The following is a 24,647-nucleotide window of genomic DNA, read 5'->3' as shown; positions in this document are numbered from 1 at the left end:
CCACCATAGGAACAAGGTCAGGAGTTAGTCACGTAACGGGTGGGCACTTCGGGCCAGGAGGTGGGAAGCAGGACCAGACCCAGAGGCCATTTCAGTAACTAGAGAGATTTGTGAGTAGTAGCTCCCACTGTGGGAACTGTGCAGTCAGTTAGTATGTTAGTTATTTGAGAGCTTGAATATGAGACAGTCACAGGAGAAAAAGTTAGAACCAGTTAATAGAGAATAGCAAATCAGAGTATTATCAAAAGGGAAAAAGGACAGTGAGGTGAGAAGAGCTCTGCAGTAAGAATCAGGTGTGACTTACAGCTAGCTGTAAGACTTGTAAGTCATTTTTACTTTCTGAATTCAGCCCTCACTAAACATGGAGTTGAATACTCTTATCTTTAAAGTCCCTTCCAACTTTAACATTTAGGAATTCAACACTGTCTCACAACTGAAAACTACAAGTTGTCCTGGTCTCAGACAAATTTGGTCCCTGAGGGACGAGGATGAATTTACCATTCAAATTTAGCGGTTTCCTTGGGGCAACAAGCCAACCAGGTCATCACGTGGTGTCACTGTTTCTCACTGTACTCTCTCCTAACCTTGTGTCATAGCTGTCACTCTGTGTGACATAGCTGTGATCTGACAATTTATTTCATCACTCTTACAAGATGTACTGCTTAAACACAGGACAAAATGTCCTAAACTTCCAACTCCTAAACTCCAATTTCCTAAACCAAATCTTTTCATCATATTGAGACTATAAGAAACAATTTAAAACAATATTTAACGTGGATTTTCAAACACGCCCAGTGAAGCTGACGTAGGCAGGACATCACATCTTTAAATCTGACAAGAGTGGGGAAAGGGATCCTAAATCTTCACTGCTGAAAGGACTTAAAATCCCCACACTGTTCATACAGCATCTCAGCGGCAGCAACCTCCCCATGTAAGTTTTCACCCGGGCAGTTCATCCGTAAAGGCACTTGTCAAATGGCTTTCACTGTTTTGTAACCCAGAAGAAAGTATATTTTGAAAACAAAAATCCCGGGCTGATTTACTCTGTACGTTTGGGCGAAGCGGCAGCTTCCCCAGGCCTAGGGGCGGCTGGTCCTTTCTGTTAATCCTGAGCGGTGGAGGCCGGCGGGGCCGCCTTGGGGCGCGGCAGGGCGAGTTGCGGGTCTCAGGCCGGGGCCTCTGTCTCTCGCCCGTTCCCGGGGCAGTGAGCCAGTCGCACGTGCAGAGACACCTGCGGGGGCAGCTCGGCCACCGGCTCCGCAGACGAGCAGCACCCGCGCCTGCGGCGACGCGGCTCCCACCGGGAGGGGCCCCGTCCACGTCGCCGGGCCGCCGGGCGCTCTCGAGGCCGGGAGCAGGAGCCTGCGGGGTCGGTCGGCAGCCGAGGGCGGGAAGACGGCCCCGACGTAGCTACGACGTTAGTCTCGGGCCTGTGGGAAGCGGGGTGGGTGGAGAAGAAGAAAGAAGGGAAAAAAGCCGGAAAAAGGCAAAAAGAGAAAAGAGGGAGGTCGCACGGCCACTGCGCTGCCCCGGCTCGGTGGCCCCGGCCCGCCCCTGCTCCTGTGCGCATGCGCCCGCGAGAGCGCGGCCGGTCCCGGCGCGGCGCCTGTGCGCATGCGCCCGCGAGAGCGCGGCCGGTCCCGGCGCGGCGCCTGTACGCATGCGCCCGCGAGAGCGCGGCGCGGGGCGCGCAGCGGGCGGGAGTTTGACGTGGCAGTCCCAGCCCGGCGGCACCTCCGCGCGCGAGACCGGCCTGCGGGGACGCCGGCCGCTTGGGGACGAGGCGCGGCGGGAGCTCGGGCACCGGGAGCGGCCGTGCGGGAGCGGGAGCAGGTACCGCCTCGCCCGGGCGGGACGCGGTGCGGGTGGGCGGCCCGCGGGGCCACGTCGAACTTCCCCGCGCGCGCGGGGCTCCAAGTTGCCGGACGCGACTCGGCCGCGAGCGGCGACAGGGCAGGGCTGGGGCCGCAGTCCGGGGGCGGCGGTCGCGGCGCGCGCCCCCCGGCCACTGTCACTCGGCCGACGGGCGGGGCGGGGGGCGACCTGGGCTTTGCGCCTTTGCCTTTGGCGCTGTGACCGAGGGGGGGGGCGTCCTCCCCGCCCCCACCGGGTGCCCGGGGACGCGGGGACGCGGGGCTGGGGTCCTCGGGAGCCGGGCCTTCCAGGGTCCCCGTGGCCTCGTCTCCGCGTCAACTTCATTTCCGTTTTCTTGAAGGGAGGGAATGTTCGGAATATTCCCAGTGAAAATGGCAACTGTGTCTTTAAGCTTCGGGACAGCCCGATGGTAAAGCTGATGTGGCCACATCCCGGCTTGTCCGGGCCGCGGTGCACCCGGGCCGGGGCCGGTGGTGACAGCGGCTGGAGGGCGCGCGCGGGGACCGCCGCTCCCAGACTGCGGTCCCGGCCCTGCCCGGGCCGAGTGGCTTTCCGCGCTGTCGCCGCTCGAGGCCCAGCCGGGTCTCGGCGACCTGGGTCCCCGAGCGAGGAAGTCTGACGTGGCACACGCGGCAGGCTCGGCGAGGAAGGGGCCCCCTGGAGCCAGCTGAGGGGACCCGGGCGCCCCCTGCCCGTGGCGTGGACGTCTCTGCCTTCCCCGTCACCAGCGACAGGCCCTGCCTAGGTGTGTCCTGCCCCCTCCCGGCCTTGCCCGGCTGGACGAGCGCGACCGAAGCTCAGGCTGCCACGTCTGCTCTGCTCAGGGGGCGGAGGGAGCAGTGTTGTCAGCAATGAAGAGGCCAGAGGCGTTTGCCTGTGTCGCTCCTCTTTCTCCATTCTCCCCGCCCAGGGGGAAGAAAGGGATCTCACAGTATTTTTACTTGGTTGCTTTAATTTTAGAAACTTACAGATTCATGTGAAAATGCAACCAAATCATGCATTTTAGGCTTCAGATTTTAAGTTTGAAAGGCCATCTTATGAATAGAGACAGATCCCAAGTCTTAGAAGGTATTACCCATCTTTTACCTTAAAAGGCAGCAAATAAAACAACAAAAGGAAGAATATGCCTGGGCTGGGGGAAGAAACTGGAGAGAAATTGTAGAATCAGTCTTTTATTATCTGGAAAGGCTCTTGGAGGCTCAGAGAGGTTCTTCGGCTTACTCTATGTCACACAGTTAAGTATTGGCAGATATGGAATGAAAACCCACTGCTCCTGCCAGGATTCAGAGCGTTTTCTGTCTTGTTACAAAATGTTTTTTGAAAACAGTCCCATGGAACTATCTCTTATTTTGTGAAAACCTGGGAAAAAATGGGAAATTTGAAGCACATTGATGTTTGGGTTCTGAGTAGAGTCAGGATGGGTATGTTATATTGGTGAGTGTGTGTGCCTACACACATACGAGATGACACTTTTTTTTTCTTAGTTCCTTAAATATAGGTTCATGTGTTCTTAGAGGTGTGATATCATTTAAATCAGAAAGAAATTCTGTCATCTTTGGCTGTGAAACCACTGACAACCCTCAAATGTCTATAGCTGCCACCTGGCTAGTCAGTTATGACTCATAAAATAAGTCCATTATCAACTTTATCTTTTGCTATATTTATTGGCCTATGATTTCTCTTTGTTCTAACTACCAGGTTAAAATGACTAGTTAGAGGAGCTCTGAAAAGATACAAATCATGAAACACCTGAGGGCAGCCGTGGTGGTCGGTCAGTTGAACAGCGTGGCACGCTCCGTGCTGAAATGTGGCCGTGGACACCAAAAGCACAAAATAGCAGGGACGCTCACGAGAGGCTGCACTTTAGGTTTCCAATGCAAAAGTGGTTGGCAGTCGTTACTCAGGTTTCATGCCTGAGAATTTGCCCAGAACTATTGTAGTGATTTACTGAGTTTCAGAGAGCTACGGTTAGACCCTTTTTAGGGGATAATGATATGATATATTACATTGTATGATATTAAGATGTCTCACGCACCTGATACTGTATTTTTTCTCAAACCATCAGAAACATTTGTTAACAGTGTTTATATTTTTAATGGCATTAAGTGACTAGAACCCTCTTGTTGACATTTTTAAAATTTTTTCTGTTGCAGAATTCTTTTGTAGAACTATCCTTTGGAATGCCATTTTCACAATGAGTCATCAAGGTTACGTGGCAACACCCCCCTATTCTCAGTCCCAGCCTGGAATAGGCCTTTCTCCCCCGCACTATGGACACTATGGGGACCCATCCCATGCACTGTCTCCACCAGGTAAAGTGTGTCATTTTGATTTGGATGTGAGTATTCAGTTCTCATTCTCAGAGACATAAGATGTTCTGGAAGAGGAACTTTGAAACATCAAATGGCTGTTATATGATACAATGGCTTGAGATTATAGGATCGTTTGGAAAAGACTCTCCTAGCAGAACTCTACAGTTCAGTTATTGGATGGAATACAGGTGTGGTTCCTAACCATAGACTAAAACAAAGAAGATTTCCTGAGTGTTTTATTTTTTACTGTTAGACTTGTTCTTGCTGTTAATTAGTGGTGTAAGGTTATGGTAAATATTCAACAAAAATGAATTTCTATATATGCGCTAAGGTGATTGGGGCAATAATATTACAAAATCGGTTTTGAAATTAGAAAAGTACTGTTAGATTTGCACACTAAAGATTACTCAGTGATAATAATAAGAAAAACATGGCCTTGCCTTGAAATTGTTATTGAATAGTATTGGTTGCTTTAAAATATGGTACTCAGCAGCAAATTTTGGCGTTAGAGGCAGAGGTAGGGGGCAGACGAATAATGGAGTGGGAACAGCTGTTCTGGTGGCAGCCAATACCACGAGGCTGCCTCGCCTTCCCAAGGAGCTGCTCTGGGGGACCAGGCAACCTTCAGGAGACGGCCGATATTAATAACAGCTTGTTTTAGGTCTCATGGTCCCAACTATTTGGGTAAGAGTTCCTGGGCTTCTGAGGAAATGCTGGGAATTCCACTCAAATCCACACAATAGATACGTCATTCTATGTAAATGCTGAAGAGGAATAAACCACTAGATACATTGAGAGAAACTGGAGAAAGATGGATTCATTGTTTCCATAGGGTCCAAAAAGGCAAAATAGTAAATGTTACGGGGAGAATTGGTCCGAGATCACTTATATATCATTGTATGTAATGATGGTCCATTGTTGAAATGGGCCATGTATCAATCAGAGAGTAACTCGCAGGGATCCCTGGGACCGGCTCCAGTATCTGGGGTCCAGCGAGGCTGCACTGGTGGAGTGCAGAGTCCGGGAGGGGACAAAAGCCCTGTAGGGAGGCCTGATGTTGCCGACCACACAGCATGCCAAAGAGGGTGCTCTGTGGTTGTGAATTTCCTGTGTAAAGTCACCCTTATGGCTCCGTCTTCCCCCAGTTTTTAAAGACCTGCAGATGAGGCATCTCCCTCTTGTTCAGGATCGATCCTGCCTGTAACATTTATAATCTGGCGTTTTCAAATCCTGTAGGAACCACTGACTCATCTTTCTCTGGTTCCTCTCTCTATCTGGTGGCTCGTTCCTCCTCAGTATTTATGATAATTGTAAATTACTCTTTTTTTTTTTTTTTGGTGCTTACCATGTATCAAAATCTGGTCCTGAAAGCTTTGCATGTATCATCTTAGTTAATCCTCATACAATGCTGTGCAGTAGATGATTAGCGCTCTTTGCAAGGAAGAAAACTGAACGTCTGGTATAACATGACTTTTCCAAGTCACAGCGCTGGCGTGTGGTGGAGCCAAGAAGGCACATGACAAACTCTCCCGCAACTCAGGTGCCACACTGAGTAGTAGTCACCCTTCCTTCCTCTCGTCACAGCCATCCTCTGGAGAAAGTGCTGTTTTACGTCCCCCAACGCATTTGGTCTCCCGTGTCCCTTTGGAGTAGTTGTGACAATCTGCATTGGCCTCTCCGTCCCCCTGCGGCTCTGTGTAGTTCCCAGTCCGCACTGTGCCCCCATCCTCCCTTTGCTTCTTGCACTGGGGCTGCTAGAAACAGGTGGTCTCCCATTTCCAAATGCAGTAGACGCTGTCCTGTTTGTCTTCTCTTGTGTTTATTAATAACAGTATTTACTGCCGTCATGTTTGCAAAACTCTCTGCTTGTTTGGTTTCAATGACATTATCCTTTTATTGTTTTTCTTGGTTGCTTTCTAGACATCTCTTTTTGAAGGGCCGTCCTTCCTCTGCATGATCCTGATGTTGCTGTTTCTCCATGTATGTTCTGTCTTCACCCCTCTTCTCTCTATTTATAGATCAGCGGTCTCCTTTTTGGCACCAGGGACGGGTGTCCTGGCAGACGATTTTTCCATGGAAGCCAGGCAGGGCACGGGAGGTGGCGCTCAGGCCATGATGCGAGTGATGGGGAGCGGCTGTAGACACAGATGAAGCTCCGCTGGCCCACCTGCTGCTTGCCCCCTGCCGTGCGGCCTGGTTCCTGAGTTTCACGGAACACAGTTTTCCACAGACGGGGGCGCGGAGCTCAGGTGGTGATGTGTGGCCTGGTTCCCAACAGGCCACGCATCGGTACTGGGCACAGCCCGGGAGTTGGGGACTGCAGCCATCGATTTTTTTTTAAGCTGCATCGTTACTCCTGGAGTGCTTGTCCTTTAGATCTGTTCTTCCAGCCCAGATGTCTCTCCCAGGCTCCAGACCACATTTCCAGTGGCCCCCCTGTTTCCGCAGCACCTCGGACTCCTCACATCCAAAGCAGCTCCGTATCCTTTCATAGCAGCCTGTTGTTCCTGGCATTCAGTACTCACTCAGCAGCGTCATTTATTTAGTGATCCACACCAGAAACTTTCACTGGTTTTTTTAAAAAAACTGTCCCTTTTACCTCCTCCAATGCAATTGGTCTCCCAAATCCTTCTGGAGTCACTGTGGGCATCTTCCCCACCTGCGTCCTGTTTTCCGTCCTCCTCTCACTCTTCTGTGCAATCCGTCCGTCTCTCACCTGGGTTACTGACCTGGCCTCTGACCCCTCATCCCTCCCTCCGATGCTGCCTTCCTCCACACTGTCGACTCTTGAGCCGGCGGGATGTTTTTATAGCAAGCAAATCTATTATGGACTTTTCTTTTATAAAGGTTTCCAAAGGAAACGTTTTATAAAGGCTGAAAACCTTTTGTGGCTTCCCATTGCCCCATTTATGTTTCTAAGCTCCTCAGCCTTCATCATGCTACGCATTTTCCTTTTTTCAGTTCTTCAGCCCCTCCCATGCCCATCGCTCCAGTGGTACCCAGGGATTGTCATGTGGAAGCCGATTTGCACCTGTTCCCTGCTTAGAACGTCCTGCTGCTGGAAAGCCAGCCTGTGCCTCCACTTTGTCCTCATGACAGGCTGTCCCCACGCCCCTCCCCCAGGCTCGGTTCCTGTGCCACACGTGCAGGCTTTTCTGACCGCATTCTTCCTCAAGTTTCTTTATAAATCGTTTTCCCTTTTTGTGTTCTCCTGACACGTCAGCAGGCCTCCGTACCGTCTACCACACCGTGTTTTCATAGATTTGCCTGGAGCGGGGAAGGCACCCATTCATGTCTTTAACAGCATTTTTAATTGACAGTTGACAATTGTATGTATGTGTCATGTACAGCATGCTGTTTTGAAACATGCGTACATCGTGTAATGGCTCCATTGAGCTAATCATAAATGCTTACTCTGCATGCAGTGAATGACAAGCTGCCACCTTCATTACAGAACACTCTGGAATTTGCTGATATTTTACAAAGCATACTTTGTTGGATTAAATCTTTCGTGCTTTAAGCTTCTTCTTTCTTTCTTCTCTCAGATGAATAATCAGGCTATCATATTCTGCGTAAAATACCTTTCTGTAAATTACGTTGTTTTGTTTAGTCATTTAAAGCTTTCACTAAATTACTGCAGCCTCTATTTCTCTGTGCTGAATAACCTTAGATACCTTAATTTTTAGTCATCATGCATCGTCTTGTCTAGTCTTTAGGTGGTCCTCTTGTTAGTTTTCTAACAGACACAGGCAACCTAGTTGTGGTTCCTTGAAGTATTGTTAATAATACCTTTTCCACCATAGATCTGGCCAGTGCCAACTCTTGCCTGGTATTTCTCACACACTGTATCTCCATTTATGCCTGTTCATGTGTTTTTATAATTCTAATCCTATGTAGTAACTTATCTAACAGATTTAGTGAGCCAGCAAAATACTTGTGGTGATATAACAACGAATAAAATAAGCCTAATCTCAGTCCTTCTAGTTACATGCTTCTCTAGTGGAAAATGCATTGAACAAATTAGCAATTACTGTCTAGTGGTGCTACCATGAAGGGCACCTGACCAAGACTTAGGGGGGGAGGGAATCTTTCTGAGAGATGAGTGAGAGTTGCCAGGCAGGGAGGCGATTTGATGGGGTTTCAGAGGTGGCACTTTTGCTGACCCGCAAGACATTCAGCGTGGCTGGGGTGTGGCCTGTGAGCAGTGAAAGATGCTACTAGAGTGGAAAGTGGGACCATCTTAAGGAATTTAGACTATATTGTGAGGGCAGTAGGGTGCCGCTGAAGGGCCATGATCCAGCGTGCATTTTAGGAGCTGCACAGCATGTTAGGAAGTGTGGAGACGGGATTAGGGCTGGGCACACTGCTGTCTGAGGAGGGTTCCTCAGCCTCAGCACTGCTGACTTTTGGGGCCGGCTGATTCTTTGTTGTGTGCGGGGCTGGGGCGCTGTCCTGGGCATTGTAGGATATTTATAAGCATCCTTGGCCTCTACCCACCAGGTGCCGGTAGTACCTCCCCTACCTTCTGGGAGTTGTGGCAGCCAGAATGTCCCAGACACTGCCACACCTCCTGTTAGGGGCAGGATCACCCCTGGTTGAGGATTGCTAGTCTGGAAGCTGAGTGTCAGGAAGTATTAATGTCCCGGAACTAGGACAGGGGCTGTGGGGGTGTTGATAACTCTCCCAATGTGTCTTACGTGGGTACACCCAGCACAGTGCTCCGGGAACCACAGTTATGAGCCTGTCCATTTAATAGGATCTTATCTTTGTTTATTTTCGGTAAACTTCTCCCACCCCCCGACCACCCCCATGTGGTTTTTAATTTTGGTTTTGGTTGTCAGATCCAGTGCCAAAGTTAAGGTGTACGTTTGGGTGCTGTGGTTTTGGCAAGGGCTCCCTTGCGGAAACGATCCCCCGCAGTGGGAAGGGGTTTGTTGAGGGGTCAGGAAGCAGACCTGGTATTGGAGGGGGCAGAGACCCGGACTCAGGCCCGAGTGGTCCACAGAGATGCCCATCCCCCCACAGGCCCTTTCCAATCAGAAGTCTCCGCGTTTCCACCCCGGGAGAACCCGTCTCTGCCGCCCAGCTGGCCGGAGGCTCCCAGAGGTGTGTTGCTTGGCTGAGTTTGAGCACATGGCAACTCGAACGGTCGGGGAGTCTGGGAAAGGAAGGGCCCCCCTTTGCAGTCCGGGGCCATGAAGAAAGGAAGCCAGAAAGGGATTGGAGCTGCCGCCGAGTGAGCTAGTCTGGAGTATCTGCCGCTGTGTTAAAGACCAGTTGGTGATCTTAGATAGTTTTCTTTTGGCTTAAGCACAGTTAGTTCATTCTCACTGTGTGGTGTTTATTATTAACATTTTCATTCTGTTTATATAAAGAACTTAATTTTCTTTGTGTCTGATCACCTTTGAAAATGCTAACAGTGTGGCTGGCGAAGGCTGTGACTTTGCAGATATCACCGATACCGACTTCCCTTTGCCCCAGGGATGGAGTCCAGATGACACAGGGGACTTTGCAGTCTGACCCCCACGAACCTGGACACCCTCCGCCCCGGCCACTTCCCTCCACTGTCTGTCCACACTGAGCCTTTGCCCACTTCCTGGTCACGCTCTCCTCTCGCGTCTGGCTCAGGCTTTGCCTTCTGACTGGCGTCCCCCCTGCCCCCTGTGCTAAGAAAACTCCTGCTGTCCTGGAGATTCGGCTCCCGCAGTCCCTCCTCTGTGACCTTCCTGCGTCCCTCAGGCAGAGTCAGAGAGTCCCTCTGCATAGTTCAGCGTCACTACGTGGCGGGCAGGAGTTTGTTCACGTGGTTGTCCCTTCTGTAAATGCCCTAAAGCCATGTCGAATGCATGTTGAGTAAGGAGTTTGAATCGTTCCTATAGAGTTGATTCCCCAAAACAAAAGGGAGGGTACGTTTTAGTAAGATTGGTGTATGACAGTTCTGCTTGGGTTTATTGGAGCTGTTTTTTGATTCTCTAACATATGGGGATTGTTGATGAAAATTGCTATTAACCTATTTATTTTAAAAAAAGAATATTTTTCTGTTTCCTATAGTGCATGGAATTAACTTGAAAATATTTTAGTGCTACTGTTGTGGATTTTCTACTTTTGTCCAAAATTATGTTTTAAAAATGAAGGTACAAGTGTGCATGTGGTTATAGGGTGTGTGCATGTATACATACATATATACGTATATATATGTGTGTGTGTGCATATATAGAGAGAGACAGAGTTAGGATAAAAATGCTTGAAAAAAGCAGAGCAGAGGCTGTGGCCAGGGGACAGGAAACAACTGTTCTGGATGCTGTCACATCCTTTGCCTCATTTCATCTCAGAACAGTTCTTGGAGACGGGACGTTATTGCCATGACGTGGTATTACAAGTCGAAAAATAAAAGGTATCTCGTCACAGTCACAGCTATTAAATGGTAGGGAAGGAATTCAAACCCACATCTGTGACTGCAAGTCTCATGTTTTCCTAACTTTGCTGGGTTTGAGGTTTAAAACCCTTTTTTTTTTTTTTTTTTTGAGACAGAGTCTCGCTCTGTTGCCCGGGCTAGGGAGAGTGCCGTGGCGTCAGCCTCACTCACAGCAACCTCAGACTCCTGGGCTCAAGTGATCCTCCTGCCTCAGCCTCCCAAGTAGCTGGGACTATAGGCATGTGCCACCATGCCCGGCTAATTTTTTCTATATATATTTTTAGTTGTCCAGATAATTTCTTTCTATTTTTAGTAGAGACGGGGTCTCGCTCTTGCTCAGGCTGGTCTCGAACTCCTGAGCTCAAACGATCCACCCGCCTCGGCCTCCCAGAGTGCTGGGGATTACAGGCGTGAGCCACTGCGCCCGGCCTTAAAACCTTTTTTATTGTTTAGAGAAGGGGTCCTGCTATGTTGCCCAGGCTGGACTTTAACTCTGGGCTTGGGTGATCTTCCACCCCGGCCTCCCGAGTAGGTGGGATTCCAGACGTGTGCCACCCCACCCAGCTGCGGTTTAGAACTTTATGTGAGAATGTAATTCTGTAAGAACAATGTATGTTGAAAATGGTGGCAAATGAAAATTTTTTAATAAAATTATGACTTTAGAATTAACATAGAAATTTCCTCAGTTTAAGGAATCCTGTTTTAAGAGAAGAAACCTTTGAAAAGTTTCAATAATGTTATTCATGAAAACTGGCCCCTCAGTGGTTACCTGTCATTCTAGATTACCCAGATGTCTGGAAGTGCCCTCTGGAAGGTGTTCTGACGAAGGTGTTGACAATATAAGAAACTTCCTGGGTGGCTGCAGGTGGTCCGGCCCGCCCCTTTCTGTCTGCGGGAGTAAACTCTCTGGAGGGAGAGAGCAGGAGAGAGGAGGTGTTGGCGTGAAATGCCGTCACGCGGTCCTGCGGACAGGCGCGTGGCAGGCAGCTAGCAGGCCCTCCGTGACCTTGCCAGGGAGGAGGGTGGGGTCAAAGGTAAATCGAATAGGCTGGGGCACAGACGAGCAGGCTGGATAGAAAGAGCAAATAGAAGAATTGTACTTCCCTGTTTCTTCAAGGAGGCTTGCAGGAGCCTCACAGGTGATGTGGTCTAAGCTTTGCATTTTCCCCGGAGAATGCTGAGGTCCTGGAAGACAAGCCACCTGCCCAGGCCACACAGCTCCTGGGAAGTGGCACGTGGACCTGGAGTGCTGTCACCCGAGCCCAGGCATTTTCCTGTCGCAGTTTCTCTAGAAGAAAAGAGGAAAATGTCCGAGACAGTTCCAAAGAGAAACCCTTAAGGCTCTCTGAGAAGAGCTTATAGACGACAGCAGTCATTAATGGCATGTGATCCCGTCTTTTGTCTGGGCGAGCGTGATGGCTTGAGCTGTCCCCGACTGCTACCACCCGACTGTTTAGGACCCTGGGAAAGTTACTAAGCAAAGGATGTGCTCAGGATTTTGAGAAAAACAGACCCTCCTCTCCGTTTGCTTCCTCATGCTCTCACTCAGAGGCATTATTGGTGATCTTTTTTTGTTTAGTCCTAGAATGCTCTACCATACCTCTTACTGTTTGTTCCAGATTTAGTTTCTGACGTCCAACATTTTTCATTGTGTTTTCTAGTATTCTTTGTGCGGTAGTACTTGATCCCATGCAAAGATTATTTTTGTTTCAGTAGTTCCGTGTTAAAATGATTCCTTCCTTTTCTGCTCTTTTATCACAGTGACAGTGGAATACCCCTGCCGGAGCCTGGCCCTGGCAGGTCTGAAGGCGAGGGGCACAGCAAGCTGGAGGAGATCGTGTCCTGCCCAGGTGTTTCCCTCTTCTCCTGCCTTGTTTTAATCTTCACCCCTCTCTTGCAGGCGTGATGAAGTTGGCAGGGCCTTTGGGGGCTGCTGCCCCTGGGGCGATGTTGCCACCGGGCCCCCCGCCATCGGGACCCCATCAGTTTGGCCAGAATGGAGCTCACGCCTCAGGCCATCCTCCCCAAAGGTGAGCTGGGTGGACTGCAGCCTTCATCTGTGTATTCTACTCAAGCAGTCTCAGAAATACGGGTTAAACTTGCCCGTTATTGGTTGAAAGTTTGACCTCTTGGTAACATCTACATTCTTGAAAAGATCTATTGAAAAACTGCCCTAGGGAACAAAGCATTTAAAAAAAATGTTAGGAGGGGGGAACAGTAGTAGATATTTAAACATATATCAGGAATTACTTGTGTCAGTACCACCCCTTTTAGTTTTGAGTTATATTCAGTTTATTTCAGAATTTTCTATCAATCTCTAATTCTTTCAGATGCCTGTGGCCTTTCTTCCTCAATAAAATTTTGAATCACCCTATTTTCCTGGATCCTTCATAGAACTGCGCTTAGTGCCAATAGGTGCTTAATGAATATTTTTAAATTAAATCAGTTTGTGGCCAGTGGTGAAGGCTGAGTTTGGGGTGGAAGGCACGCTGATGCCAGCGAGGGTGCTGGAAAGGAAGGGCCGTAGAAGCACGACACAGCAACTACACCTGTGTTTGTGTTTGCAGTGAATTGAGGAAGGGAAAGGCTGGAAACCGGCCTGGAGAAGCCAAGCTGTGAGATATATGAAATGTTCAGAGCCTGCAGCCCCCTGGGCACTGTTCCCTGGGCGGGGAGCCAGCGTCACACCTGCCCTGGTAGAAACCCCATCGTTGCTTGTCCTGCCAGGTGTGGCTGCCCAGAACCCGGGCAAGGCAGTGACCCGGCCTCGTCAGAAGAATGAGGTCAAGTGGTTTGAGGAGAAGGAAAGAGGAGTTCAGTACTTTGCTGGCAAAGGAGGAGGCTGGAGACCCCTGTCTGAAATGCCATCGTCCTAGTAATAAGCAGAAATGCAGAGCTTTTCAAGGGTGGGTGCTCAGCTTCAGGCAGTTGCTGTTCAGCTGCAGTTGGCGATCCTCATTCTGTCTCCTGGGAAGACAATTCTGTGACCACCGCCCGGCACCTCTGTCTGCCAGGGTAGGGCTGGGCGTCTCCTGTATCTAAAGAACAAAGGACTCACCCTGCCCCTCCCAGCCACTGGCCTGGGGCAGGGATGCAGGTGGTAGTTCTCAGAAAGGACTGCAGGATGTTCTAAAGAGACGGCAATATTTTTGCCATTTTTTCAGGTCATTCCTTCTGTTAGGTATTCCCCACTGCCAATACTTCCCCTCCGTACCTAGGGGAGAAGGAGTGACTAATCTGTTACCTTATCTACATAGGGTTACTGCTGGGTGGGATTGATCTGTTCAATAAAATCTACAACCTAAAGATCCATTTTTCTAATTATAAGGGGAAAAGTCAGTCAGTCAATTGGAAGTGGTCTGTGTTGACCAGGAAATTGTGGATTGGAGGGGACAGGGAGCTTGGCTTCCCAGGCTGGAGCCGATGTGTGTGAATCTACCAAGAAATTGATTTCACTGAAAAAGGAGGGAGCAATAAAAATAAGAGAAATAGCTGTTTTTTCTTTAAATTTTTTTTTTAATGTGAAAAACAATGGTAAGATTTGGCAGAGCTTTTATTTTCTGTCCTCTGTGGGCTGAGTGTTTAAAAATCTACATTTTGTTTCAATTAAATCTTGGAAAATTTGGCGTCTTATCTCTACACACGTAAACTCCACTTGGGTCTCATTTCTTGTGTCATTTGTCGCAAATTTGAAAATGGGGAGTTTTTGAACTTGGACAGGCCACAGACAACTGAGTCAGCTCTGCAGAGGATTGGGGTTCAATTGAGGCTAAATTTTCATATTTCATTAATCATCCGCTAGTGATTCTTCATTGATTTCTTTTTGGTGGCAAATCTGCCCTTTTTTGACATTCAATAAAACAAGTTAAAACATATCATTGAATGTTTCTCAGTCTAGAAACATGTTAAATGAAGGTAATTACCAGGGGAAATACTTAACTCTCCATGGTCCTTAATTTTAACCCCATTATGTTTTTAGCAGAGAAAGGGATCGTTCTGTTTCACCCGCTCGTTTTTACGCTTTGAAAGCTGGGAGCCACGGAGAAGAGGCTTTGCCTGTGGCCCCACGCTGGGTCCCTACACCAGGGGCGGGAGGAGCAGGTTCTCACCTAGATTTTGACACCCACAGGGTGTGTGACTAATTCAGTAAAGTAATGAAATTGAAAAATGTTAAACTCATTTGTATGTTTTAAATGTTCTGCTATGTGAAGATTTTTGTTAGGCATTTAATAATACTTTTACATTCATAATATTGCTTTTAAAAACCAAATCTGGGCCAGGCACGGTGGCTCACCCCTATAATCCCAGCACTCTGGGAGGCCGAGGCGGGCGGATTGTTTGACCTCAGGCGTTCAAGAGCGAGACCCCGTCTCTACTAAAAATAGAAAGAAATTATATGAACAGCTAAAATTATATTTAGAAAAATTAGCCGGGCATGGTGGCACATTCCTGTAGTCCCAGCTACTCGGGAGGCTGAGGCAGGAGGATCGCTTGAGCCCAGGAGTTTGAGGTTGCTGTGAGTTAGGCTGACGCCATGGCACTCTAGCCCGGGCGACAGAGTGAGACTCTCTCTCAAAAATAAATAAATAAAATAAATAATTAAAAAAAAGAAACCAAATCTGTTTAAGACTTACCATTTTTAAGTTGGTCAGAAAGAAATTATGTATTTGAATTTCTGAAGCCTGACTCCCAGGGCACACAATAAACACTGAATGCTAAGTAGACATTTATGGATTGAAAGTATAGTAGTGGTGATTGTACTTTCTCTCATTCCGTAAGTCAAAATAGTGTATGAGGCTGCCTGTGTCATAACTCCTACTTGAATTATATTTTGTCCCACCTGTATTTTTTATGTAAAAAATTATTCACAGAATTTTATATTTTAAAAATATTATCACGGCCAGGAGTTTGAGATCAGCCTGAGCCAGAGTAAGACCCCGTCTCTACTAAAAATAGAAAAATTATCCGGGCATGGTGGCGCATGCCTGTAGTCCCAGCTACTCAGAAGGCTGAGGCAGGAGGATTGCTTGAGCCCAGGAGTTTGAGGTTGCTGTGAGCTAGGCTGACGCCACGGCACTCTAGCCCGGGCGACAGAGCAAGACCTTGTCTCGAAAAACAAAAAACAAAAACCCCCAAAATATTGCTAACATTTGTGACACATCTTTGAAAATGGGAGGACTTTTTTTTCTCCACCTAACTGCTGTTTCCTCAGTTCCCACTTACCAGATCGAAGGTCTGGAACCAAACCTCCCTGCATCCACTAACCTGTTCTCATCATGCGTGTGCATTCTGCCTGGGGTGATTGCCCCATGTGTCTGTCCCCCATGACTGAGTTTCAAAAAAAGGCAAAAAAAGCATTATTTCTTTAAAAAAAAAATAGAAATGGATTTACAAAATAGTTCTTTAAGACAATTCTTGGAATCATTTTTCAGTAACCACAACATATTTTAAATGTGTTAAGCAAGACTAGAGTTATACTTTGCCCTGTGTTTCATCATTGTCATTAATCGATTAGAGATACAAAGAAAACTTTTACTGTGAAAAGTTAACTTTTGATGAATGGGTACAAATATCTGTTTTGATGGAAGAAAGACCTAATGTTAGAGCAGCAGGTGACTGTAGTTTACAGTACTCTGTTGCACATTTCAACATAGCTAGAAGAAAGCAATTCACATGGCTCTAACATAAAGAAAAGACAGATATTTAAGGTGGTGGAAGCCCCACGTCCACTGATTCGATCTTTACAAATTATGTGAATGTATTAAATTATCACATGGGCCCCGATATTATGCACATCTATTAACGCATCAAGAGATTTATTATTGTGACCCTGCTACATATGTACAAAAAAGTAAACTTTTGTATTTTCTATCTCTATTCAAATTTTTTTTCCAAAAAATATTTAAATCAAAGGATGCTTAATCTGTGTTGGTTGGTCTGTTAAAAAATTTTTGTTAGGAGAGGATTTGACAGTTTTGCTTATCAATACTTTTTGGGTTACAACATTATTCATTATAACTTTATAATTATTTGTAATCCATTATCTGCTGTGGGACAGGATACCTTGCACTTGTGAGTTACGTGGAAAGAGCATTTTGGTCATTCATCTGTTCAACACAAGGTGTGGGATTGTGCTTAATATCATACAAAGTAATGGATTGAAGGTTAATTTTACGTTTTATTTATAGTAATTATTGCAAACCAAAACATATGAAGAAAAACGACAAGATAACATTAGTGTGATGTTTTGAAGCCTGCAGGCACTTACGACCTGGGCGAAGCCTGGTCGCAGTGCTGTCCCCATGGGAACTGTAGAGAAGCCACCGGCCCCCTTGGGCCCTGCCTCTGACCTCTCACGTGGCTGTCAGGGACAGAAGGCAATGCGTGGGCCACTAGGGACAGAGTCTCTAGTTTACAGATGGAGAAGCTGAAATCAAAATAGACCATGTGGGAAAATTTAATTTCATTTAAAAGTTAAAATTGGTAAGAATCCATAGTGTGACTCTAAGGCACAGATTAACATGATAGGAACTCTGTTCAGATGGTGGTTACTGTTTAATGCAAAATAAAGAAAAGTAAACGTACAGTAAGTTCAAACTAAATCAAAAGTAAAGTGTGGCAAAGTTGCTGACATTTGTTATCTGTTGTTTGCTTATAAGACTCTATGATATTGTTCAAAACCCTTTTTATCCCCCTCAGATTTCCAGGCCCTGCGCCTGTGACATCCTCCTACGCACCATACCCACCCTCTGCACCGCCGTCCTACCCGGGGCCGGCCTCCGCATCCCCCGCCAGCCGGCTGGGCAGTCAGCTCGGTGCCCTGCAGATCAGCGGCTACGGTAACAGCTTTGCCGGTGCCCACCGGCTGCCTGGGTCACGGTTCTGTTTAATGAGAAACGATTTCTTCATGTCTAAAATAGATGTCTCTATGGCGTACCATATTGAACTCGTATCTGGGCATTTCCATATAAAGCATCTATATTATGTATGAATGGCTGTAATTAATTTTTTCCTGACCATGCTGCCATTTATTTCAGCATAATCGACAGACCCTCAGAACACCGTACATTCAATGCTAGAACAATAAAAACCAAAAGAATGCTGACTTCACAAACTGACATTAGAACAGTGAAATTAAGAAATAGGAGGGTATTTTAACCTTGTGTTGTTTATGAAGGGGCCCCACAATGGAAAATGTAGTAGTGATTGTTGGAGAGTGCATTTTAATTCCGGGTTTAGACTGTTAAGAATGGAAGCCAGGATGTTGTGATGCAGAAAGTCAGAGGGGAAAGAGCCACTGAGGTTTGCATCAGTGGAAATGCCGCCTACTCCTGACCCCTGTGACGGCAGCGCAGTCAGCCCTTTATCTTGATGGAGAATTTCCGTATTACTTAAAATTAGCTTTCTAGAAGTATCAGTAAAAACCCCTCAGAACATTCTCTGTCTTTCACTAATTTCAAAATGGGTAAAGTCTCTGAAGAAGCAACTCGATTGCATATAATCAGAGAACAGAAAACACAAACCTGGTTTCATGGCTGTTTCCAATGTGGGTGGACACGCGCTGGCCCATCCCCCCCCTCAGGTTAGTTCCACCTGGTCCTGAAATCTGGTTTTGTTTTTTTTTTTTTTTTTTGAGACAAAGAGTCTCGCTCTGTTGCCCGGGCTAGAGTGAGTGCCGTGGCGTCAGCCTAGCTCACAGCAACCTCAAACTCCTGGGCTCAAGCGATCCTCCTGCCTCAGCCTCCCGAGTAGCTGGGACTACAGGCATGTGCCACCATGTCCAGCTAATTTTTTCTATATATATTTTTAGTTGGCCAGATAATTTCTTTCTGTTTTTAGTAGAGACGGGGTCTTGCTCTTGCTCAGGCTGGTCTCGAACTCCTGAGCTCCAGCAATCCTCCCGCCTCGGCCTCCCAGAGTGCTGGGATTACAGGCGTGAGCCACCGCGCCCGGCCCCTGAAATCTGTTTAATGGGGCCAAGCACAGGATGCAAGCGATTTAGTGAATATGCAGGTTACCCGAGTGATGCCTGTTATGTAATAACATTTTTTTCTATATGATTTTCTATATTTTGTGCCAGATACAGATGCCTTACTTAATGCACGTCTCGTGTAAAGTTAATGCAACGGAGTTAAAATTTATCCTATTAATTTTTTCACTAAAATTATGAATGTTGGTTTTACGCTTTTTAAAATTTTCCGATTGTATAAAATGCCCCAAATACCGTTTGTATCAGTATGCAAATGAAGATTTCAATTTGTGGTCAAAAAAACAAAACATGGATAAGGGGGCCCTCTTGCTTTGCTGGGAAAACGGGCGTCTTTGTCGTGCGCCTGGAGCAGCCAGAGAGCCGGGCAGTGTGGCGCTCAGGTGGGGCTGGTCTTTCTCGCACAGGTTCCTCCCAGCCTGGCGCGGCTGCTCCCGGCCAGGGGCCCCCCGGGCCTCCTCTGCCCTCCGCGTTCCAGAGCCCTCCACGTCCTGCACAGCCGTCCGCCCTGCAGCCTGGACCCCAGCTTCTCCCACCGCCGCCCACCACGCTGAACGGCCCTGGAGCCCCGGCCTTGCCACCGGCCTACAGGCAGGATGGGCTCCCGGGGCCTGCAAGCACGCAGTTCCAGCCCCCGCCGCCACCCGGCCAGGGCCCGGGCGCTGGGTACCCTCCGCAGCAGGGTAAGGCGGGCAGGTGCAGAGGGTGGCCTGGGCTTACCTTGCCTGGACCAGCTTTGCTCTCGTGTCACTAGCACCTGTCACTCACTTTTAAGGGATGGGGTGGTTTTTGAACTGTGTGGCAAGAGCAAAGAACTGGGAAACCAGAGATACTCACACTTGACTCCTGTCTTATTTAATAAGATGAAAAATACAGTGTTCTTGACTGAACAGCATGATATTGTCAATGAGCGTTACACATGGGACTTGGGGCTGCATCCATTTCTTTCTCAACTTTGCCCAAGCAGCGGGCCCGCAGCTGTCCTACCCTGGTGGCTTCCCCGGAGGCCCCGCGCAGATGGCCGGCCCACCCCCGCCCCAGAAGAAGCTGGATCCTGACTCCATCCCCAGCCCGGTAAGTGCTCTTCCGCACCCACAGTCTCCCTCACAAAGGAGCGTTTCTCGTTCATTGTTCTTAGAAACTCTGCCGTGTGTTAGCGTCTGTCTTGTCCTTGATCACAGAGGTTAGGAGGTGCTCATGGCACAGGGAGAAGCTTCCTTCCTCTGCATGAACATGCGTGTGTGGGGCAGGCACGCCTGGGTCCCCGTGAGACACCAGCCCACAGTGTCAGCTCCAGGAAGACACGGGTTTGCTTTTGTTAACTGCCGTGTCTCTAACACGTAGCAAAGGGCCCGGTGCGTTGCCTGTATTTGCGTATTTGCTGAGTCAATGAAGGAGCAATGAAAGCAACAAGCAGTAGGTGGTGTGATTCATCCAGGACCCTCAAAATACACACGCACAAATCAGTCCGGTGTTTATTGTTATCTTAAAACGAATGAACTAGAGATGCCAGATGAAGCCTGTTCATGTTCCTATTACCAAAGTAACATGCTTTTGCTAACCAAACAATTCTTCCTTCTGGAAAGAAAGGTGTAAAATCACGTTTCCCGATCTCCTGCTGTGCTCCAGTCTGGAGCGAGGTGCTTATTCTAACCATTTTGGACGGTGATTTTAGCCACTTTTTGAAAGTGAGGAAATTGGCGTCATCATCAGAATTCTTCCTCACTCCTTTTCTGCATCCACGAGGGGATCACTTGGCAATTGGGTGCTTCCCGTTCCGCTTTCTCTCCAAGATTCAAATAATCGCTTTAAGCAACCTGCCTTATATGACACACACATCTTCTTTTTTCTCCCTTATCCTTCTTGCTCATACATCTCAAGAGAATCACTTTCCTTTTTCTCTCTTTTCTGATTTATGAACCCAGAATGCTCCATCATAGCAGATAAGAGTGAATATAATTCTAGTGGCACATCTTCTGAAGGAAAAAGAAATCTATACTTTCTGAGGTAGCTTTGGCGTTATCAATGATTACTGTCACTCAGTCTAAACTTCTTAAGTGCTGGATCACAGTCAGAATCTCTACCGAAGCTTATTCTTTCTCTCAGCCTGCTTTTCAAACACATGCATTTGAGGCAAATAAAAACCTACAGTGTGTTTTTAACAATTATGGAAACTGCTATAATATTTAGTACTCTTTGCTTTGTAGCATTCTAGCCAAGACATGGATTTAGAAATGTAATTACTACTTATAATATTGTTTCTTTGGGGATAGGGCTTTGTAAATTGTAAAGGGATAAAGATAATTTTTTTGGAAATACAGAAGATATGTTCAATATATAGATTCAGTATATTAGGCACATTAATATATTAGCATGGCTTTCACCTTGCTTTCATATTTGATTTTCTGTTGGTTGAAATGATTGCAATAAACGTTGGTAATAGAAAAACTAATCTACGCTGGGCACGGTGGCTCACGCCTGTAATCCCAGCTACGCCAGAGGCTGCTGAACAGTTAATGGTTCTCCTTGAAAGAGGCAGTTGTTTGTACTTTGAAATGTTACCAGGTCTAAGCATCCTACAAACTTAGTGCATTCTTCCGCAATTTCTACATCACCGAATGGCTTCCCTTTTTCCTCGATTATATAAGATACTTTATAAGTGGCTTCAGTGGCATTATTTCCAGGTCTCATTGCTGCTTGAAAGAATTGTCTTTGCTTTTGCTTTTCATCTTTTAATTTCTGCAATACAACCTTTTGTGCCTCTCACTCTAATTTAAAATATATGTGGTCCTTATGAGTGTTATAATGCTGATGAGCATTGAATTTCTTGTATTGCAGCATCACAGAGCTAGTAAATTATCTTATCATGAGCAGAAACAAGATAATATTGCAGTTACCAATCCTCATTAGAAAATCTGTTTTCTTCCTTCAGCGTTCTCTTGTCTTCTTTGACATGATGGGATGTTAGGCAGACAGAATCAAAAAATACTGTCAAGCTGCGCGACTACTCACAAATTCCACTTCAAACAAAACACGGTGCACCACTGTCAAGGCTGACAACAGACTGGCGCACTCGACCCCCGTAGACTCTCACCAGCCAGCTTCGTGTGGTCGTGGTGCCGGTCAGGCTGGGGAAGTTAGAACTAAATCATTAGACTAAATCATGACTGTAGCGGCTGTCAGTTTAGCCCTTATGGTAACTAATGTTTTAATTGTGCCAGTCAATCTGGGAGGATTATTGTGTTAAACTTATTTTATTCTTTGGCATTTTAAATATGTTCATTTTAAAAATAAAAATATAAAAGATTAATAAAAATGTAGTAACAAAAATAAAAGGATTTGTTGTGTAAAATTAGGATTCAGTCAAAAGGCCGAACTTAAGGGACCTAGAAGGCTGCAGGTTCCCCGCCCCCGCCTTAGGTCATATATTGTAAATCATTTCTTCTGAATTTTCAGCCTTTTAGAGTTTTCTTTTACTTGTAAAAAGTATTTCCTTTAAACAATTATTTTCAATTTCTTTTCCTTCCAGATTTTTTTTCTTTTCTTTTTTTTGAGACAGAGTCTCGCTTTGTTGCCCAGGCTAGAATGAGTGCCATGGCGTCAGCCTAGCTCACAGCAACCTCAGACTCCTCGGCTTAAGTGATCCTCCTGCCTCAGCCTCCCGAGAAGCTGGGACTACAGGCATGCACCATTATGCCCAGCTAATTTTTTCTATATAGATTTTTAGTTGGCCAGATAATTTCTTTCTATTTTTAGTAGAGACGGGGGTCTCGCTCTTGCTCAGGCTGGTCTCGAACTCCTGACCTCAAGCAATCCACCTGCCTCGGCCTCCCAGAGTGCTAGGATTACAGGCGTGAGCCACCGCACCCGGCCTAGATTTTTTTTTTTTTAAGAAAACATTTACCTATGGTCCCAATAATCAAATTAGATAAAAATAAATTTCTCTGAAGGGTCATGTTTGGAGCTCAGGAAATGACGGAACAGAATTTGGAAACTATTGGCATACAATTGGGAAAGCAAGCAAAGGAGAGACTGAAGACATGGTAGATGCTCACTGAGAATTTGATCTGAAATGAACTGAAAGGGTTTAGAAAGTGCCTGTTTTTGCACGTGTGAATAATAGGGGAGAGCAGGTGCACTCCTTTACCTGAACGCTGGTGAGAGTCTTGACTTACGTCACCTTCCACTTGATGTCTTATTTGTCAGATCCAGGTGATCGAGAATGATAGAGCCAGCAGAGGGGGACAGGTGTACACCACCAACACCCGAGGCCAGGTGCCTCCACTCGTCACGACGGATTGCATGATACAAGACCAAGGTATTTATTTTCAACGATATCTTTGATGGAGGTTTTAGAATTTCTCACCGTTTTTTAAGTAAATACACTGAAACCCTTCAATAATGCTATTACTGACGGGAAACCAATTCACCATTAATCTTAATCCCTGCGGTTCTGAGAAGGTGCTGTCCACTGGATTCTGTTCTCTGCTGCTTGAAGTCTAGCGAGTCTCCAGTGAGGTGTAGAGCAATATATCTGCTTAAGAAAAATTCCTCACTTTTATTGATAGGTTTAAATTAGTTCATACCCTGCTTTGGTTTAACTTATTTACTACATTGGAAACTTGGAAGGGCAGTATGCGCAGAATAGCAGGGACTGAACTCTTGGGAAGTCGGCAGGCCTGGTTCTAGCTCCAGTGACATTTTTTTCAGCACATCCTTTAGCATTTGGGGTTCTGTTTTCCCACTTTTAAACTGGGGAGAGGGGAGGCTGAGCTGTACCTCTGCTGACTGTCCCGTACTTGCCATCGGTTTAATATGTCTGTCAAGCCTTGTACAGATTTGCTTTACCCGAGAGCGTATTACCCTATCATTTATGGCAAGTTACAAAAGTAGCCTGGTGAAATCTGATGTCTGAGATTCTGAATATACCATTTTAATGGGTCACATGCTTGACCCTGGAAGTATAACATTGTGATAGAAACAAGCCTTTGGTCTTATCCCTGAGTTGCTGAGCCAGCCAAGTTCTAGCTGGGGATTCCCACCATTGTGACAGACAAAAATGGCAATTTCATTTCAACTTAATGATAAGTGTTATACAAATTTTTTTTTTTTTTTTTTTTTGAGACAGAGTCTCACTCTGTTCCCCAGGCTAGAGTGAATGCCCTGGCGTCAGCCTAGCTCAGAGCAACCTCAAACTCCTGGGCTCAAGCGATCCTCCTGCCTCAGCCTCCTGAGTAGCTGGGACTACAGGCATGCGCCACCATGCCCGGCTAGTTTTTTTTTTGTGTGTGTGTGTGTGTGTGTGTATATATATATATATATATATTTTAGTTGGCCAGATAATTTCTTTCTATTTTTAGTAGAGACAGGGTCTCGCTCTTGCTCAGGCTGGTCTCGAACTCCTGACCTCGAGCAATCCACCCGCCTCGGCCTCCCAGAGTGCTAGGATTACAGGCGTGAGCCATTGCGCCCGGCCAAAATGTTTTAATATTTATTTTATTTAATATTTTAAGTAAATATAAAATACTGTTTGAGGCTCTTTTCTAACTAAAGAACATTCCTAATCAGCCTCATCTCCCACCTGTTCTTCCTTCACGATTGCCTTAACTTGAGCAAACTCCTCCTCTGCCCTCACGTCTGAGTCTCACTTGCCGCTGCCTTCTCTGCAGTAGACTGAGGACAGTTTCCTGTTCACTGTTTCATCCCTAGAAATTCACCTGGTGTCTAGAATATAATGGTTGCCCAATAAATATTTATCGAACACACGTACTTGGACTATATGACTCTCACCCCTTCTCTTGGGAAATTTTTATTTCTTCCAAACTCAATTAAATTTTCTCTTTGAAATTTTCTACCATTGCTCCTCCTGTAGTGTTTCATACATATTTCATGCCTTGAATTCATTCACTGACTTTTATTGTGGGGTAGGTCTGTCTCTCCCCCAAATCTAAGCTACCTGGGAACAGGGTTCTACTTGTTCATTCACTCATTTCTGTGTACATTCAGAAAATGTTTATTCATTACCTATTGTGCTACGCCTATGTGCTAAGCCTGAGAT

General features: G+C 46.6%; 1 protein-coding gene across 1 annotated transcript in view; it reads left to right on the top strand.

The window, feature by feature from the left end:
• The first annotated feature begins 1,693 nt into the window (after window positions 1-1,693).
• Window positions 1,694-24,647, top strand: part of SEC24D (SEC24 homolog D, COPII coat complex component) — a 73,145-nt gene continuing 50,191 nt past the window's right edge. The window contains exons 1-7 of the mRNA XM_045537376.1: window positions 1,694-1,833; window positions 4,029-4,187; window positions 12,503-12,632; window positions 17,302-17,441; window positions 18,997-19,272; window positions 19,557-19,663; window positions 22,796-22,907. Of these exons, the coding sequence (XP_045393332.1) occupies window positions 4,070-4,187; window positions 12,503-12,632; window positions 17,302-17,441; window positions 18,997-19,272; window positions 19,557-19,663; window positions 22,796-22,907 (883 nt within the window). The 5' untranslated portion in view covers window positions 1,694-1,833; window positions 4,029-4,069. The remainder of the gene's footprint in view (window positions 1,834-4,028; window positions 4,188-12,502; window positions 12,633-17,301; window positions 17,442-18,996; window positions 19,273-19,556; window positions 19,664-22,795; window positions 22,908-24,647) is intronic.

This window comes from Lemur catta, chromosome 26 (genome assembly GCF_020740605.2).
Source record: "Lemur catta isolate mLemCat1 chromosome 26, mLemCat1.pri, whole genome shotgun sequence".
NCBI classification, from domain to species: domain Eukaryota; kingdom Metazoa; phylum Chordata; class Mammalia; order Primates; family Lemuridae; genus Lemur; species Lemur catta.
This window is presented reverse-complemented; position numbering and strand designations above follow the sequence as displayed.